The sequence below is a fragment of the Aquila chrysaetos genome, chromosome 8 (assembly GCF_900496995.4).
Source record: "Aquila chrysaetos chrysaetos chromosome 8, bAquChr1.4, whole genome shotgun sequence".
Classification (NCBI taxonomy): domain Eukaryota; kingdom Metazoa; phylum Chordata; class Aves; order Accipitriformes; family Accipitridae; genus Aquila; species Aquila chrysaetos.
In genome coordinates this window covers 31822290-31838445 of record NC_044011.1, presented here as the reverse complement: position 1 = coordinate 31838445, position 16156 = coordinate 31822290, and the positions used below count along the sequence as shown (strand labels likewise).

The 16156-nt window shown below is 40.4% G+C and overlaps 1 protein-coding gene across 1 annotated transcript in view; it reads right to left on the bottom strand.

Annotated features, from left to right (window-relative positions):
- Positions 1–4626: 4626 nt before the first annotated feature.
- The window catches only part of JAG1 (jagged canonical Notch ligand 1), a 36692-nt gene continuing 25162 nt past the window's right edge, over positions 4627–16156 (bottom strand). Inside the window, exons 10-26 of the mRNA XM_030023025.1 lie at positions 15706–15819; positions 15256–15302; positions 14543–14716; positions 13886–14036; positions 13181–13345; positions 12546–12659; positions 11776–11889; positions 11552–11665; positions 11311–11427; positions 10775–10802; positions 10527–10612; positions 9613–9726; positions 9249–9358; positions 8931–9167; positions 8453–8584; positions 7828–7978; positions 4627–7040 (exon numbers count right to left, since the gene is read on the bottom strand). Coding sequence (XP_029878885.1) covers positions 6583–7040; positions 7828–7978; positions 8453–8584; positions 8931–9167; positions 9249–9358; positions 9613–9726; positions 10527–10612; positions 10775–10802; positions 11311–11427; positions 11552–11665; positions 11776–11889; positions 12546–12659; positions 13181–13345; positions 13886–14036; positions 14543–14716; positions 15256–15302; positions 15706–15819 — 2426 coding nt within the window. The 3' untranslated portion in view covers positions 4627–6582. The remainder of the gene's footprint in view (positions 7041–7827; positions 7979–8452; positions 8585–8930; positions 9168–9248; positions 9359–9612; positions 9727–10526; positions 10613–10774; positions 10803–11310; positions 11428–11551; positions 11666–11775; positions 11890–12545; positions 12660–13180; positions 13346–13885; positions 14037–14542; positions 14717–15255; positions 15303–15705; positions 15820–16156) is intronic.

The following is a 16156-nucleotide window of genomic DNA, read 5'->3' as shown; positions in this document are numbered from 1 at the left end:
GCTGTTTGCTGATAGTCAAACAGTCCTTTCCTAGCCAAACACTTTCTAATGTGTGCGGACTATCGTTTCCATTATTCTTTACATCAAAGTAGCGAAAAATATTTGTTTAGTGAACTTTTGTGTTTAAACACACATCAAAAGCTAGACCAGCCTTTTACGTATTTATTTATAAAGAGGAAGCAGGCTGATGTAAAATCTCCCTTGCCCAGTGTTGATCGGTAGGAAGGTTTTAACTATTGCAAGAGTTATTTTGAGTAATAAGCTTTCTGCTAGTTCTGATATTATCTGTCAGGTTGTCGTTCTGCATACAAGGGTCTAGAGCGTATGTTAGTGTGTTATTACAATTGCGTAGCCACGTTTCTGTGTTACGCTTGACTTGAATAATTCAAGAGCACCTGTTTCTAACAAAAAAGGAGAATTTTAAGAACCAAAACTTTCCTTGCTGCAGAAAGTTTTGACCAAGCGAGGTGTTAAGTAGCCTTCGGAAGGCGTTTATTTTGTCAGTGTGAACTTCCTTCCCTCTCGCTGCTCTGCATGTGGGTCTCATTGGCTGAGTTTTAATTGATGTTTTTATATCTTCATTTCATTGGCTTTTGAGTGGAAAATGGATCCTTTTTTAAGGGAAAAGTTGGAGAAAAGAATTTTTTGTTTGTAATTGGAATCAGAAAGATGTAAAATGTAGTTAGACTGTCCCAGATTGCATGTTATGGGTAGTTATCTCTTTGCCCATATCAGTATCTAATAAAAAGTTTCATACTGTATTAAAACACTCTAGTGCAGGCTTGAGCAAACAGAGTTAATAGTATCAAGAGTCTTTTAGCCAGCAGTGGGAAGTGTGGGTTGGCCTCAGAAATTAGCTTTAATAAAAGGCACTCCTCACTTCTTTGCTTGCTGCTTTTTTCTTCTCTAATAAGCATTAGCTAGGATCCAAAAACCTATGTGAACAAGAAGATGTGGGATGGGGGAATAGCAGCACACGGAGCCTTTCATCAAAGGGATATCAAAGCATTCTGGAGCTGAACCTGGGAGGGATATGAATATACTTATTTTGACATTTGGAGCAGCACTGAGGGTAAGCAATTTCTTCGAAGTAAAGCAAGCTGGTTAAGGAACTCGTACTGCAAACTCTTCCATCAACTCGTTCAAGTATTTTTGAACACGGTTCTCCCATCTTGTGCACCTTCTTTTTTTACAAGATAATTAAAATGGAACCTGGTAGCGCGTGACTTTGTCCTTTCCACAGTGGCAAAAGGTGACATTTTTAGATGGGGACTTTTTGTTTGTTTGTTTGGTGGTGTCGGCCTATGCTGAGAAAGCATAAGGGTTGTGCAAATGATGTCATGTCACAGGGCATTTCAGCTGTAACCTGGAAATCGCCCAGGGAATTAACCTCCACCATCCTACGTCCTTTACTATCCATTTCAATTATTCCAGAGCTGGGAATTGGTTCCTGTGGCAGCTGACAACGCGCCTTTTTTGAATGAGCATTTCGCTGATTTGCTCCCATTCTGTCAAAGTTCGATCCTTTAGTATAACTGAGACATAGTACCTCGGTAGCAGGAATTGGTAATCTAGCTCCATGACTGCTTTACTTGCTGCCAGAAAAACTGTCTTTTTGATTTATGCATCAGATCTTTAAAGAAAAGTGTCTTGAGCTATAATTCTAGAGATGGGCATGCCCCTTTTTAATATTAACATGATCTCATAGTACTAGAATGAAAAGAATAGATTCTTATTTCTCCACCCTGTAGAGAAACTGGTTGAAACAGTTTGCACATCACAGAGAAGGTGCTCACTGGAAGATCTGGGCTGGAACTCTGGTCTGACACTCTGTCTGATACCACATTGCTGCAGTACTGCCCCAGTGCTAGGTAAGCCATCTGCTGAACCTCCATCCGGTGGCCAGCAGACTGTACAGAACCTTCACCGCTTTCCGCCTCCGCACCCCCAGAAATTGGAATTAATAATTGCACAGCTATTTTGCTGGTTTTTCCCGCTTTGGGGAATAACAGCTAACCTTTAAAAGCAAACTCCGTGTGCACTGGTGAACAGTAACCATGATGGCCGCTGGTGTCAATACTGAAAAAGAGGAAATTCAAAAATACTTAAATACACTTAAATATTCTTGCTCCGTTTAGAAGGGGAGGGGGAACTTACACAATCACTTCCGTCTTCTGGGGAGGAAAAGGCTGAATTTGGTACTTCCCTTGTCAGAACTTCTCGTCTTTGCATACACCAATAAAAACATTAAGCCTCTGCCTTGTGGCTTGTTCTGGGGGGGCTCTGCAAAGGGCAAGGGTAGCGATGTGGGCCCCCAGCTAGCTGAGGAGGCAAGGCTAGCTTCAGCTGGAGGGCTGGGGCAGCTGCCCTGGGGGCTGGCGGGTGAGGAGCCGAATCGTGCAGTCCGCAAGGAGAAACCGAGAGCGTAACCTTGTACATTTTCTAGCTTGGCAGAGAGCTGATTAATAATATTAACTCTTGCTGGGTAGGTCTGTCAGCTGGTGTAAGAAGAGTGTTGTTTCTGTGGAAAGGCAAACAGCTTCATCAGCGAAATAGCTTGTTTAGGCCGTAAACTGGTTTATGTTAGTCACTTGCTAGGCTTCAGATGTACGAGCGCTAGCTGGCTGTCATTTGCTCCTATTAGCAATGCAGAAATAGCTGTTCCCAAGGCTGTCTTTCCCCCAGTGACATGAATATATTGGCATTACGGCTGATGTAACGTGCATGATCAGCGCCTTTTCGCGAGTTGCCTCTATGTGAGATGGGCCCTTTCCATGCGGAGGTGCAGGGGCTTTGATGTGGTGATGCTCAGCTCGAGTTGAACCAAACCCAGGTTCGACAGGTTCAATTAGCTGTAGGTAGAGCAAAGCTGAGGGTGCTAAGGGGAGTAATTTTGCTATTTATTTTGTTTTAAAGCTCCTATGTTTAAATGGCAGATCAGGAAGCACACATTTTTCAGTTCTTAGATGAACAAGGATCCAAAGAACAAACACACATGAGCAGCAGGAAACTTCTCCTGACTAAACAGAATGTATCTTCCCAGAGTAGTAAACCGTGAACTGGCAAAGTATAATTTCCACAAAAATAAATGTGCTTTGGATTTCTAATGGGAAAGTCTTAAACTTCGTGTTTCTATTTATTTTGACGGCAGCGGAAAACACTTCATATACCAGCCCCCAGCTTGGTGGTGGTTCTGGGCTTTGGAAGACTGGGTTTGTTACATTCACCAGTGTAAATTTTGAAGCTACCACTGAGATAAGAGGATATAATTTTAAAATATCATTATAGCATTTTCACAGAATTCGCTTCTCTCCCCCTGTACAACTTGTGCAGCTCTAATTTTATATGCTATGAGGTAGCAATGAAATGAGTTATATGGGAAAAATAGTTTATGTATGGAGAAACTCAGCAGTAACAAAACCTCCGTGTGGTCAGTACAGTATTTTGTAGCACAGGAAAGGCTGGAAATAACTAACTAAATGAATACAGCGCTCAAGGCTTTGACAAGTTTTGAAGCTTGAGGAACCCAGGTTTTGCTCTACACAGAGTCTTCAGAGATCTAAACAGCTTTGTCAATGTATTAAATGATTAAGTCTGTAATTAGAATTTGCTTCAGTAGGTTTTGAAGTAGCCTGTCAAATCCATGTCCCTAGGACTAGCAAAAGCCTGATTTTTTTTTTTTCTTTTGCTTAATAGAAGGCAGTCTCAGATTTATTCCTACAAATTCAGGTATAAATGTTTCAGTCATTTAGAAAAGGTAGTTGGTTTCTGCAGCATTGAATTTGAAACCTGTGTGAACAGTAGATATCAGGAAGATGGTTAATTCAATATTGAAAGTATGGAAAAGCATTCATTTAATGGCCTCAACTTTGTACTTCTGAGGCAGGTGGAAGATTCTATTATCTTTAAGTGGCTTTTTTAGACACAAAGTGTTTGCTTTATTGCAGACTGTAGAAGTCAGGGAACAAAGGGAAATAAATACTCATGGGATTTGTTGGATGAGGAATTATTGAAGTGGTCAGATGAAGCTAATCTTATTGACTTCCCATTCAGCAGGCAGTAAACTGATGATTCTCCGGTGCTTAAGTTATGCAGCATGTGATTGCAAAGAGTAAGAGCGTCTCCCTTTCAAGGTGGTGTAGCAACAAGTTAGAAATCTCCTTTTAAAGTGAGGTTGAAATAAAAAGTAACACTAAATAGATTTTATCCATTTTTTTTTTTTTAAGACAGCTGTAAAGAAGGTACAGAACAGAGAATGTCTTGCTATCAGATCTTTTAAGTGTTTGTTGTATTCATATCACAGCAAGCATTATATAAAGTATCACTATTTACTATAAACAAAATATGGATGAAAAGGCCTAACCTTGCAGTGGGTTCCTTTAAGCTGAAGTACAAGCAGCAGCCTGACCCTATTTTTCAATTATTATTTTTCAACTGAGTTGGTTTCACACTGTTAATTGGTCTTTCAGCTTTGTACTAGCACCTTACCAGAACAAGCTTGCAGCTTCATCAGGAAAATGTGGTAAAATAAGAGCAGACTGTCAGACAGCTAACCCCTACTTATACACACACACAGCCCCTCTTGGGTGGGAGGGGCTGCATTAGTAAAGGATTAAACGGCATTGGGTGTTGAATATTTTAAGAGTTTATTTTATGCTTTACAAAGCACTTTTTGCCATTAGAAATCAGTATAATCTATGGATCCTTTCCCATCCAGGTCAGCAGTTTGTATCTTGCCTAGCTACTTCGATTTGGTTACTATCTGTCTGGTGGTAGCTCATTGGCCCACGCAAAGTAAACTCCTTGCACAATTCCAATCACATCATCATCCTCCCCTTCGACGTACACGGAGGTACACCGAGAACCAGGGTCATGCTGCTTTCAAACCCCTTCAATCTGGTTCAGAGCCAGAGGGGAACATGAATCATCTAACAAAAAACTGACTCCACCGAAATCAGTAGCAGGTCTTGGAAACGTGAACCGGGACCTGCCACTGGTTTTGCACAACTAACTAGTCAGCAGTGCCTCCAAGCTCAATAATCTCCACGCTCTTTTCTGTTTTCATACAAAAAATTTAATAAATATTACTTTTCAAGATTTATTGCCAGGAACAACACATCAAAGATGCATTTTCATATAACACTAATATCACAATACAAGGTATCTTCATGATCTCAATGGTTAACCACCGAGATTACTATGTTTATAAGCCTTTTGATCTTAAACATTGTAATAGCACTTTGATTTCCTCACTTGTTAAGGCGGGCAGTGTAATCTATGGCAAACCTACACAGTGATCTTACTGGACATTCTACTGTTCAAGTATTCAACAACTAGCTTATTAGAATACTCCCTAAATGCAGTAGATTACAAAAAAAGTCAAATCTACAAGTGGTTCAGTTATTACATATTCATGGTGAGAAAAAAAATAATTAGAATTTACAAAATAAGATTGCTGTGTTTCCAACTTCACACGCTAATTTGATATTTTAATTACATGCAACCACTCACATTTCATCTACATAAAGTAATAGCTCAGTTTTTGTTCCCTTAAACTGCTTCTTAGCAGATTATCTGCCTGTCACTCATTTTTCAAGTCTAAAGCAGCAAAAAAAATTTTCTAGTCTAATTATCTAAACTGCCTCAGTCAGTACTTACAAATAGTCTTAAAGTGATACTATGGAAGGTGTTTCAAACGTTTGACATTGTACAAAAACCAGCATCAAGGCATGAAAGCCCATCCTATTAAAAATAAACTATTTTAGAACACCTTAGTTTTGGCATATAGGCAACATGTAACAAGAAAATAAATTCAAAATAGAGAAGCCACAAGCTTACAATGCTATCAAAAACCTTCAACTCTAAACACATACATATAAATAAAAAGGAATGATATTTTAAGGCTCTTGATTATTAAGTTAATAAATCAAATATACACAGTGATTAATAAAAAAAGAATTATTTACATTTCTATACAAACTTCTATTTTTGACACATTTTCCTCTTTAAATTCTTCATTTACCAGCAACTGCTGACAAGTTCCCCCCACCCACCCCCAACAAAAATACAATAAAAAAATAAATAATAAACTTATTTTTGATAGTTGCTGTGGTTCCAAGCTGCAAAGGCACTTTCAAATACAGAACTAGTTGTACGTCACCATAAAACCAATATACAAAAAACTCAAATTCAATAAATATAAATAAAATGTATTAGGCTAAAGAAACTGTATAAATCGGGACATCTGGCAGAAAAAAAAAATTAACACTAAGGAAGAGTAATAAGGCTATGTAATACCTTATGAAACATTTCCAGGATGTGTATCAGCTACAGCTGAATTTGTGTGAGGGCACTTTTGACTAGTTTTGCATAGATGTGAAATGCAGCACTTGGTATTCCAGCCAACCACAGCAACTATCATTGCCAGTGTAAGCCAGCTTGTCAAAACTTAAATTAACACAGGGATTCTAAGTAAATAATAGCCTTAGACTCAAATATTACACAACAGTTTAAGAACTACAAGCTCTTGAGTGCCTTTATAATGATATTTAAAGGCCCTGCATGGCAGCACCCCACTGTCTGCTATACAATGTACTCCATTCTATTTAGGCTTTGTGCACTTTCCAAGTCTCTGTTGTCTTGTTTGTTTGTCCAGTTCGGGTGTTTTGTAGGTGTGCTGTTGGGGGGCTTTTCATCTCTGTCTACCAAAGTGTACGCTGGCTGCTTGGCAAATCGGGCCTTCTGCTGGTGTTTGTCCATGTCGTCTTCTTCCACCTCTGAATTGTGTGTCCTTATTTTGGCAATTTTAGAGTTTTTGTTTTCGTAGTCTTTAATTGGGACAGTATTTGCTCCATGTTTCTCAATGGGGTTTTTTATCTGATTCAGCTGCTCCCTTACATTGTTGGTAGTGTTGTCATCAGACGCCGTGTGACTATGGCTGCTCTGCTTTCTGCGCTTTCGAATGCACCAATAAAAAACAGTTACCAGGCAACAGATCCAGGCTACTGTTAAGACTGAGCTCAGTAACGGCACCAAGAAATCTGGAAGAGATACGAGACCCATTAACCCTGCTGCAAACCAAGTGTTCCAGTCCAGGCTTTCTACAAAGAACACAAATCTCAGCTCTTAAGCCTTATTTTTTCACTGGGGTCCAGATGGTAACAGAAGGATAATCTTGGCTCGTTTAGAACACAGGGTGTTTAAAGTGAGTTTAGGACTCGGGAGTACGGACTGATAGCCCTCCTGGAAAACGTCTTCCTCACACGCACAGAGCCACTCACCGCTGGCAAGAGTAACACCGGCTTCCTTAGACTGCCCTGCCGCGGCTCCCAGCTCAGAGGGAACGTCTCCTGCCCCAAGGGCAAGTTGGCTCCATACCCCCTACTGTCATTTCTCTCTGGACTGCTGGCTGTCAGGAAGGTGCCAGTGCCTGCCTGGTGCTACATGGAAAGCTAATAATGGACACTTCTGACAATGTTTAATTCATCACAGCTGGACAGTGGCATTGCCAGGTAAATAAATACATGGGAGCTTTCAGAGCCAGCCAGTTGCTTTCTTCCTCCTTATTTCTTCATGAAGAGTGCAGAACAGTAGCAGCCTTTTTAACAAGTTAGGCCACTGTTTTAGAGCATTTTCAGAACATCTGGGTTTTTAAAGTAATCAGATCCCAGTACAAAGCCTCCTCATTGTTCCCTGTTAACAGGGCCAAGAGGCAGAGATTCTCAGACTTGCTACAAATCTCAAAAGCGAGAAAAGCTTCACCCGCTTTGAAAGGCTATTCTAGTCATGGCAAGTGTACGAGGCTTTTGGAGACAAGGAAAAGCTCACCTGTTTTGTTTTTAACTGGTCGCCGTTGTACTCTGACTTCTGCAACTGCGGCAATTAGTGTGTTGTTACCATCACGCTTACTGACAAGGTCAATAATCTTATCTGTGATGTCTTTGATTGGGTTTTCATCTTCCCCTATATCTTCTGCAGACTACAGAAAAAGTCATACAATTAATACCAAGTGCCAGATCAGATGTGTGGGTAATCTGCTATTGTATAAACTTTCACAATCAGTTAAGACTCTCTCAGTACTTTTAACACTTAAAAAACAAAACAGAAACAGATAAAAAGCCCAGCTATGGGCAGAAACTAATAACGCTTAATTTTTTGGCCCCAGCCTTAAAAAGACAACCAAAACCCCCCCAAAAAGCAGTGCTCAGCTCAGGAGAGTATAACAGAAAAGTGTTTTACTACCCCTGTTACAGTTGCCACCAGATGGTAGCTTTCAGGTATGCACATGGAACCAGGATTTCTTCCCTTGCTCTTAAAGGGAATTGGGATGGAAACTAAACCATGGGAAGTGCTGACAAAGCCAGGAATTACAATTTTTATTAAATCCACATGTTGCACACATATCCAAGCAATTAACTACTAAGGCATTTAAAAATATTCCAGGAATACTTACAATAGCAACATGTATTTCATTATTTGCCAAGTGTGAAGGCTCACAGGTAATATAGATGGAATATTCAACAGAAACATTCTTCAGAATATTCAGATTCCTCAATTCACTGCAAATGTGCTCTGTGGTAAGTCCCTAGAGGATACAAAAAAGGTGGTGGTTTTTTTTAAATATATATGCACATGAACACACAGATATAAGAATTTTTTTTTTTTTTTTTTTTTTTTTTTTTTTTTGCCCTGAAGTAAAGAGTTCTCAAGGGAAGAGGAGGTGGAATTCCCTCCAAACCAGCTTTTGTTCTCTGGACACAAAAGCATTTAGGGTAGAAGTCTGTATTATAATTCTTCTATACCGTCCGTTTTCTTTGATAATAAAGGAGTGTCAGCTTTTACTGTACTTTTACTAGTCAAAAAAGTTGTTTCATGCTCTGGAAGCAATCATGCATGTGCCACAGCACAGTGAGCTATGTTCTGCTACTTACTGGTGCCATCATTTCTTTATTGAAGGTAAAGGTGATGTTGGCACAGTTGTCTTGGTAGTAAGACTCAGAATTGCATTTGGTCTTCACAGGCTGTTGATTTGAAGGCCAACATTCACCCACTGCAGTGCAAGGGTGAGTGAAACAGTGGTCGTCTTTAACAGGAACACAAGCATGTCCAGCTGGACATTCGTTATGACCTTTGGCATGTATGACACAAGGTCGAGGACCACACCAAACCTAGAAGGGAATAAATACTGGTAAGTAACCACTGGTAACAAGACAGAAGACAGTATAACCCAAAACACAGCACAGCTGTACCTTGGAACAGGTGACTTTTCCATTCAAACACTGACAGGTATTGCAGTCATCATCCCACTTAGCCCCATCTGGCATTACGCGAACAGTGGTAATGCAAGGCCTTCCTGTAACTGAAGAGAGATTGAACAAAATTATAAACTTACAATGGGGGGGGGGGGGGAAGTGACAGCCCCCTCCTTTCCTAAGCTCATCTAAACTTAGGGATAAGTTTGCTTCTTCAGTAAAGAAAGATACTTGCTTTACAACAAATAACTCAGTTATTTGTCACCCCAAAAAACCCCCACACAACCACAAGCCTGTTAACACACAATTATTATACAGATCTCGCTATGAGTATTATGACCAGCTATGACATTTGGAATACCTTCTTGGCATCCTGGACCACTACGACCCGGTGGGCAAAGGCACCGGTACCCATTAATTTCATCTACACATGTAGCTCCAAAGGCACAGGGTGAAGACTGGCATTCATTGATATCTATGAAGGGAAGGAGAGGAAATAAAAAAGTTACTCTGTAGTATCCTTTTATTTTATCAGAAAAATAACATAGGAGAGAGTTGCCTACTAGAGCTTTATGTTCATCTTCTAGTGTCTACTCTGCAATAGATTCGTATTATAGCACCACCAGTATAATCTCAGCGCAAGTTCTTTGAAGTTTCTGCTGTGTGGCACTAACAAAGATCAAAACCTGACCCCTATGGCTACTTAGTTTTTCAAGGGCAAGGACACATTCCTTCTCACACAAACATACTTCCTCTCTTTGACATACTCCAGTTTCATCTCCCTTCAACTGATGACAATGTTAAACCCCTTTCCACTTGTATTGCTACTAGGAAACTTCTATTTCCATGGCTGTTATTTAAAAAAGTGTTAGTGTCCTCCTACCTGTAATTATTATTAAATTACAGGGAAGTGCATACATCACCTCAGGGCTTGTAGGTAGATTATTAATTGACAAGGTTTTTGGTTGACACGTTTTCATCTCGAGCAGAAACCTATGCCACACAAACACATTCTAACTGGGAAGACTATCCTGAAGGGTATTTTGCCCACTCAGCTGAACCAAGAGGTTTCAGCCCTCGCTGAACTGACTTTAAGATTTCTTTCATTTTCAGTGCAATTCCTGCCCTCCCCACATCTGCTACAGTTCTGGGTACAGATACAGAAGACACAGGACATCCATCATTAATCTGATCTACCACTTAATTAAGATGATTGGCTCACAACAAGATTCAAGTGAGACAAAAAGCAAGGTAGAGTGCCATTGAAACACTTACTGATCCTGCAGTCAGGACCTGCAAAGCCTGGAGCACATTCACAGCGGTACCAGTTGTCTCCATCCACGCAAGTGCCACTATTATAACTATAAAGAAAAGTCATTATATACAGTAAAAAACCTGCTACAGATAAAAAGAATTGAGAATTCTAAAAAAAAAAAAAAACCAAACAAAAAAACCCCCAACACCACCAACAAAAAAACAACAACAAAAAAGCAAAGGATGAAGGGTAAACATATTAAACTTACCAAGGATGAGGACTGCAGTCGTTTGTGTCTGCAAAGCAGAGACAGACAACGTCAAACATGCAGACTTTGGCTAATACAGCTCTACTGTCGGTAAAGAAGGATCAAACTTCCCCTAATGCCCAAGTTACACTTAGCTCAACTTTAACAAAAATATGCTGAAATTCTCTACTAAATTGATTCCAGGCTTCTACCACAAAATTTGTTAACTACAGTGTGGAACACATGTACACAGGAAGAGATCCTTGTAAAGAATCTAACAGGGAAAAAAAAGTGGAAGCAGACAGAGCTGCTCGTAGAAAAAGAATGCAGGAGAAAACAAGACAACATCTGTCTCCACTTAACTCATTTGCAACTTTCTCATGCCCAGGTCAAGGCTCTATCACATAAAGTCATTAAAAACAAAGATTCAGGTGATGCTAAAGCCTACATCAAACAAGCTTTCCCTTCTGGTTTCAATCTTGACTCCAAGGGCAACAGGATGAGCTCATGTTCTCATCATGCAACACTCTGGAAAAGTTCAAGCAGAGACGACTTACTCTGAGTACATGTGGGTCCTTCCCAGCCCTCCTTGCAGACACAAGTAAAAGAATCCCCGCTGACTACACAGGTACCACCGTTATGACAGGGGTTTGGCAGGCAGCTGCTGTTCCTTGCTGTAACAGGAACAAGATTTGCCACTAAGTTGTTAGAAAGCCGTCAAAACTGAGCCAAGAGGAAAAACCGAGGTCACAGATCCAGTACTGCATCTGCTTCCTGGTGATTGTGCAGGGTATTTACCTATATTACAAGTGGCTCCTTCCCATCCTGCAGGACACATACACTTGAAAGTGTCCCCCTCATCATAACATGTTCCTCCATTGTTGCATGTTGCCTCATCGCACTGGCTGTCACCTGTGAAGAACCCAAACTACCCTTAATACCAGTGCTTTCTTAATGCAATGCAACAAGTTTAAGCAGCCTAACGGAGCACGGCTGTTGTGTTTTGGAAATGCTGAACTTACGGGAGTGGCAAGTTTTTCCTTTCCACCCATTTTTACATTCACAGAAGAAGTCGTTGACCAAGTCTCGGCAAGTTCCTCCATTGTGGCAAGGGTTTTTACTGCAGTCATTAATATCTAGATATGTTAAGGACAGAAAACAAGCTAAGCAGTGTTTACAGAATTGACAGACACTTAATGCTTGAAAGGTGTGTGGCCCATCCCCAATTTTGGCCTGCATTTCCATTATGGATTAAACACTTAAGGCAGTATTTTAAAGCTTTAAGCGCTGTCACAGAGAAGAAGAGTATTCCACCACATTCCTCCAGTTTGTTTTCATTTTGTTTGTCATCTTGTTTCAGTAAACAAGAAATGAAAAGGCCTGTTACATAAACTATCCTATCAGTCAGAGGACAGGGGTTGAGTGCTTACTCCTCCTTCTGTTCCCAAGACTGCCAAAATACAAGTGTGTTATGCAGATATGCCATTCATAAAATGGTGTGTACTAATGCCAAGGGTTTCTTACAGAAAGTTATCCAAAGGCTAGAGCACAAAATTGAACAGTAGGAGAGCCAGGTTCTACTCCCAGTCCAGCTTTGTAACTTGGGTTTAGTTCTGATACAAAAGCCTGGGACTCAACAGAAAAAAAGAGGACACCTTGTCCTCTGTGGCCTTTGAAGCAGAGTTTATGTTGAATTGGCATTGGTCACTATTGTCTTAAAGACAGCACCAGCCATTCCCTCCTGCTGTTTTTCCAAGAGATATTTCTGCGTGCTGAAGAATGGTTAACTTACTTGTTTCACAATAAGTTCCTTCCCATCCATCACTACAAATGCATTTGTAGGAGTTGATGCCATCAATACAAGTGCCACCATTTTTACAGGGGTTGCTCTCGCAGTCATTAATATCTGCAACAGTTTGGAGGAGAGGGGAGCGGAGGAAAGAAAAAAAAAAATCAAACTAGAAGTACAGCTACTAGAAGTCATCTTATTGCAGACTATTTGGTGCTACTTCCATTTCTTTTGAGAGGAAGGGTTATGAGCAAGAGGAGAAATAGCTGAAAAACACTGCACAAAGTGATGAGCCTGTCACTCAACGATTACTATTAAAAACAAAAAACAAACAAACAAAAAAAATCAGGGGTTCTTAAGATCCATGTTAAACTCAACTATTAACTACCTCAGACCTTGTATACGTACAGTTTTTAAAAACATACAATTCAAGGCCAGAAGGTTCATTACTGTGAACTTTCCCCAAGGCCTAGCAAATTCCAGTCTGCCTCACCCAAGCAGGATATGAAAACTTAAAGCAGTTCCAAGGTTCACTGTGTTACAAGAAAGAAACCTTATACCAGTCTGGGAGGAAAGGATGGAATCTTTTTCCAAAAAGAGTAGGGGACAGTAAAATATATTCTCTTTTCAGCTCTTACTCTCATGACAGTAGGTGCCAGTGAATCCTTTGTTGCATTCACAGGTGAATTTTCCACCTGCCTGGCTCTTGCATTTTCCGTGAGGACCACAGACATTTGAAGAAATATAACGAACCCCTTCCGGTGTGCTGTTAGAAGCTACTGCCACAGTACAGCTGTCAATTACTGTAGAAAAAGCAGAGACCTGTGTGAAGATTGCCCATTCTATCTGATGTCTTAAGCTAAGAGCAACATTTAAATGTCCATCACTGGAAAGTAAAAAGACAAACATATCATAGAATTGTTTAGGTTGGAAAAGACCTTTAATATCATCAAGTCAAACCATTAACCTAACACTGCCAAATATGCTTGCTGCTTTAAAATAAAAGGACTATACCAACTGTTTGTGGATAAAATAATCACAGCATCTTATCTGAAGATTGCTGGACCACATCTGTGGCCTGGAATAAATTCAGCAAAGCAAGCCATTTGCTACATGTGTTTTCCGTCCACATTGACCTAACACTGTCTTTCAAATCACTGATACTTAGAAATATTACTCATCTTCTCATACAAATAGAGGCATAAGGCACAGGGCAAAATTCAGCCTCTTTATGTCAGAGCTACTCCAGTGACTACATTATTGGAGCTGCATTATGGCTCCAGCCAGGGGAGGGGCAGAAACTACTGCCTGTCATTCCCATTCACCTGCAAGGCGACACAAACCTTCACAAGGAGTTGTGCGGCAGTGATCTTTCAGGTGGGAGCAGTTCTTCCCTTCGTAATCTTCAGGGCAATTACAGAAATAGTCCATAGCAAGATTGAAGCACTGGGCACCATTCTGGCAAGGATTTGGCTCACAATAATCTATGTCCAGCTGTAAGTAGTGCAGAGAGAGAAAAGGAAAGGGAAATAAAAAGGCGGGGGGGGGGGGGGGGAGAGGCTGAGTGAAACAGAAGTTTTATCATAGCTTTCCCTCACTATGACAGGCAGACATTGTGGAATCTGACCTTTTTATCTGCTGTCTCAATGAATTGTTCATAATGCACAGTTTAGTTAGACTTGCAACTATTTCAGCAGACAGCACTCTAGATATTAAACAGCCACTGAAAGTTAATAGTCAGCGTGCAACAAAACCTGACATGCCAACACTTGCAGTCTGTTTAACAAAAAGAATCCTCAGCAGCCTGTCAGGGCTTTTTGTTGGTTTCTTCCCCCCCCCCACAATATATATTAATCAAGCACTTTCTTGGCAGACTGACAGTGATATCAAGTACAACTTTATACTATGGTTCACTGGATGCAAGGCATTCAGTGTACAGATCCAGAGTGCTGGTAGAAACACCACTGGCTCAGGGCCTGCCTTTCTCCCATGCTTCTTACCTGACAGAGGTTTCCTGAGAAACCAGCGGGACACAGACATTGGAATCCATTGATTTCATCCTGGCAATGACCCCCATTCATGCAAGGGTTACTTGCACATTCATTGATGTCTTTCTCACAGTGATCTCCTGCATAGCCAGGTGAACAGATACACCGATAACCATTAACCAAGTCCTGGAAAGGAATGAGAAAGTTTAGAGTCAAGGTTTTTTCTTCCCTCTTGATATATTCTTATTAAAGAAAAAAAAAACAAGGAGGAAGGGAAAAAAAAAAAAAAAAGTAAGTCCAAAAAAAAAAAAAAAGTCCTCTTCCTGTGTCCAAACAAGGCAAGAATATTTAGGGGGGAAAAATAAACACACACCCCAGTACTGGCTTACATTCTTAATTTCCAGGCAGAATACATTAATCCACATTCGGAAGTGAAGTACCTCCATTTACAGTAGGTAGTTTGCACAACAACCAGCCCATTCATTGGTGACACTGGCAGTGAAAATGAGTCATTTATTGCAGGTTTGGGTTTTTTTTTGCCCTTGCTGTTCTACAGAGGTACCCTGACATGCTGTAGCATGACATAGGCCCTCCCCCCAACTCCAAAGAAATGACAATTTATACCAGCTAATTGCTATTTTCCACACTATTTGTGTTTCAACTCAAATGTTTTAAGTTACTGTTGGAAGTCTCAGGGAAACCAAAATAAAACAAGAATGGCTTACCCGACAGGATCCTCCATTCTGACATTGTCCACGACAGTCATTAATATCTGTAATAAAATTACTGTGGTTAGAAGGCAAAAATATATTTACACTAGATACAGAGTTCAAATATCTCTAAAACTGCACCTAGATAAACCTTTTGTCAAGTTTCCTGTGTGCCTTCCTTGAGATAAGGTTATTATAATGGGTGGGAACCTTTTGCGACTCTTCTGCTAGAGGCAGTGAAATTTCACATCATTGTTTTAGTCACTTTATCAGAATATAGCTATGTTATGGACTAATGAGTTTGATAAAATTGTGTATTTTCATTCCGCACCAACCACTCCGTTTCTAAAAACATCAACCACTGGGACTCTGCCTGGTGTGTAAATCTGAGCTCAGAACTCAGTGGCGTACATGCATACACACACACAACTGGCTTTTAATAAACCCAAGGATATAGACACTTACTTATATCACAGTTGTGGCCAGACCAGCCAGTAATGCAGTCACAATAGTAGCTGCCAATCAGGTTCCTGCAGGAGTTGGCATTGACACAGGGTTTGCCCTCACATTCATTCGCATCTGAAAAAACAATGTGAATGGCCAAATGCAGGGCTTGTAGAGCAGGGGGGAGAAGGAAAAAAAAGCCTACAGCTGGTTTTCACAGCAATAATCAGCAGTTCATTCAGATCTAAGAGGAACTTGTAAGATACAGCATGGATTAGCGTGACTTGAACGAACAAAAGTCAATCATACATCAGTCTGAAGTCCTGAAGTCTCTTTCAAATTCTCTGCAATTAGAACATACAGACTACACTAATTATTTGATAATTACCCAGCCACTCATTAAGAGCAACTTCCCTCCCCCACACACATCTCAACCGAGCATTTTGAAGGAGGAGTGCTGCAGCCTGGTTAT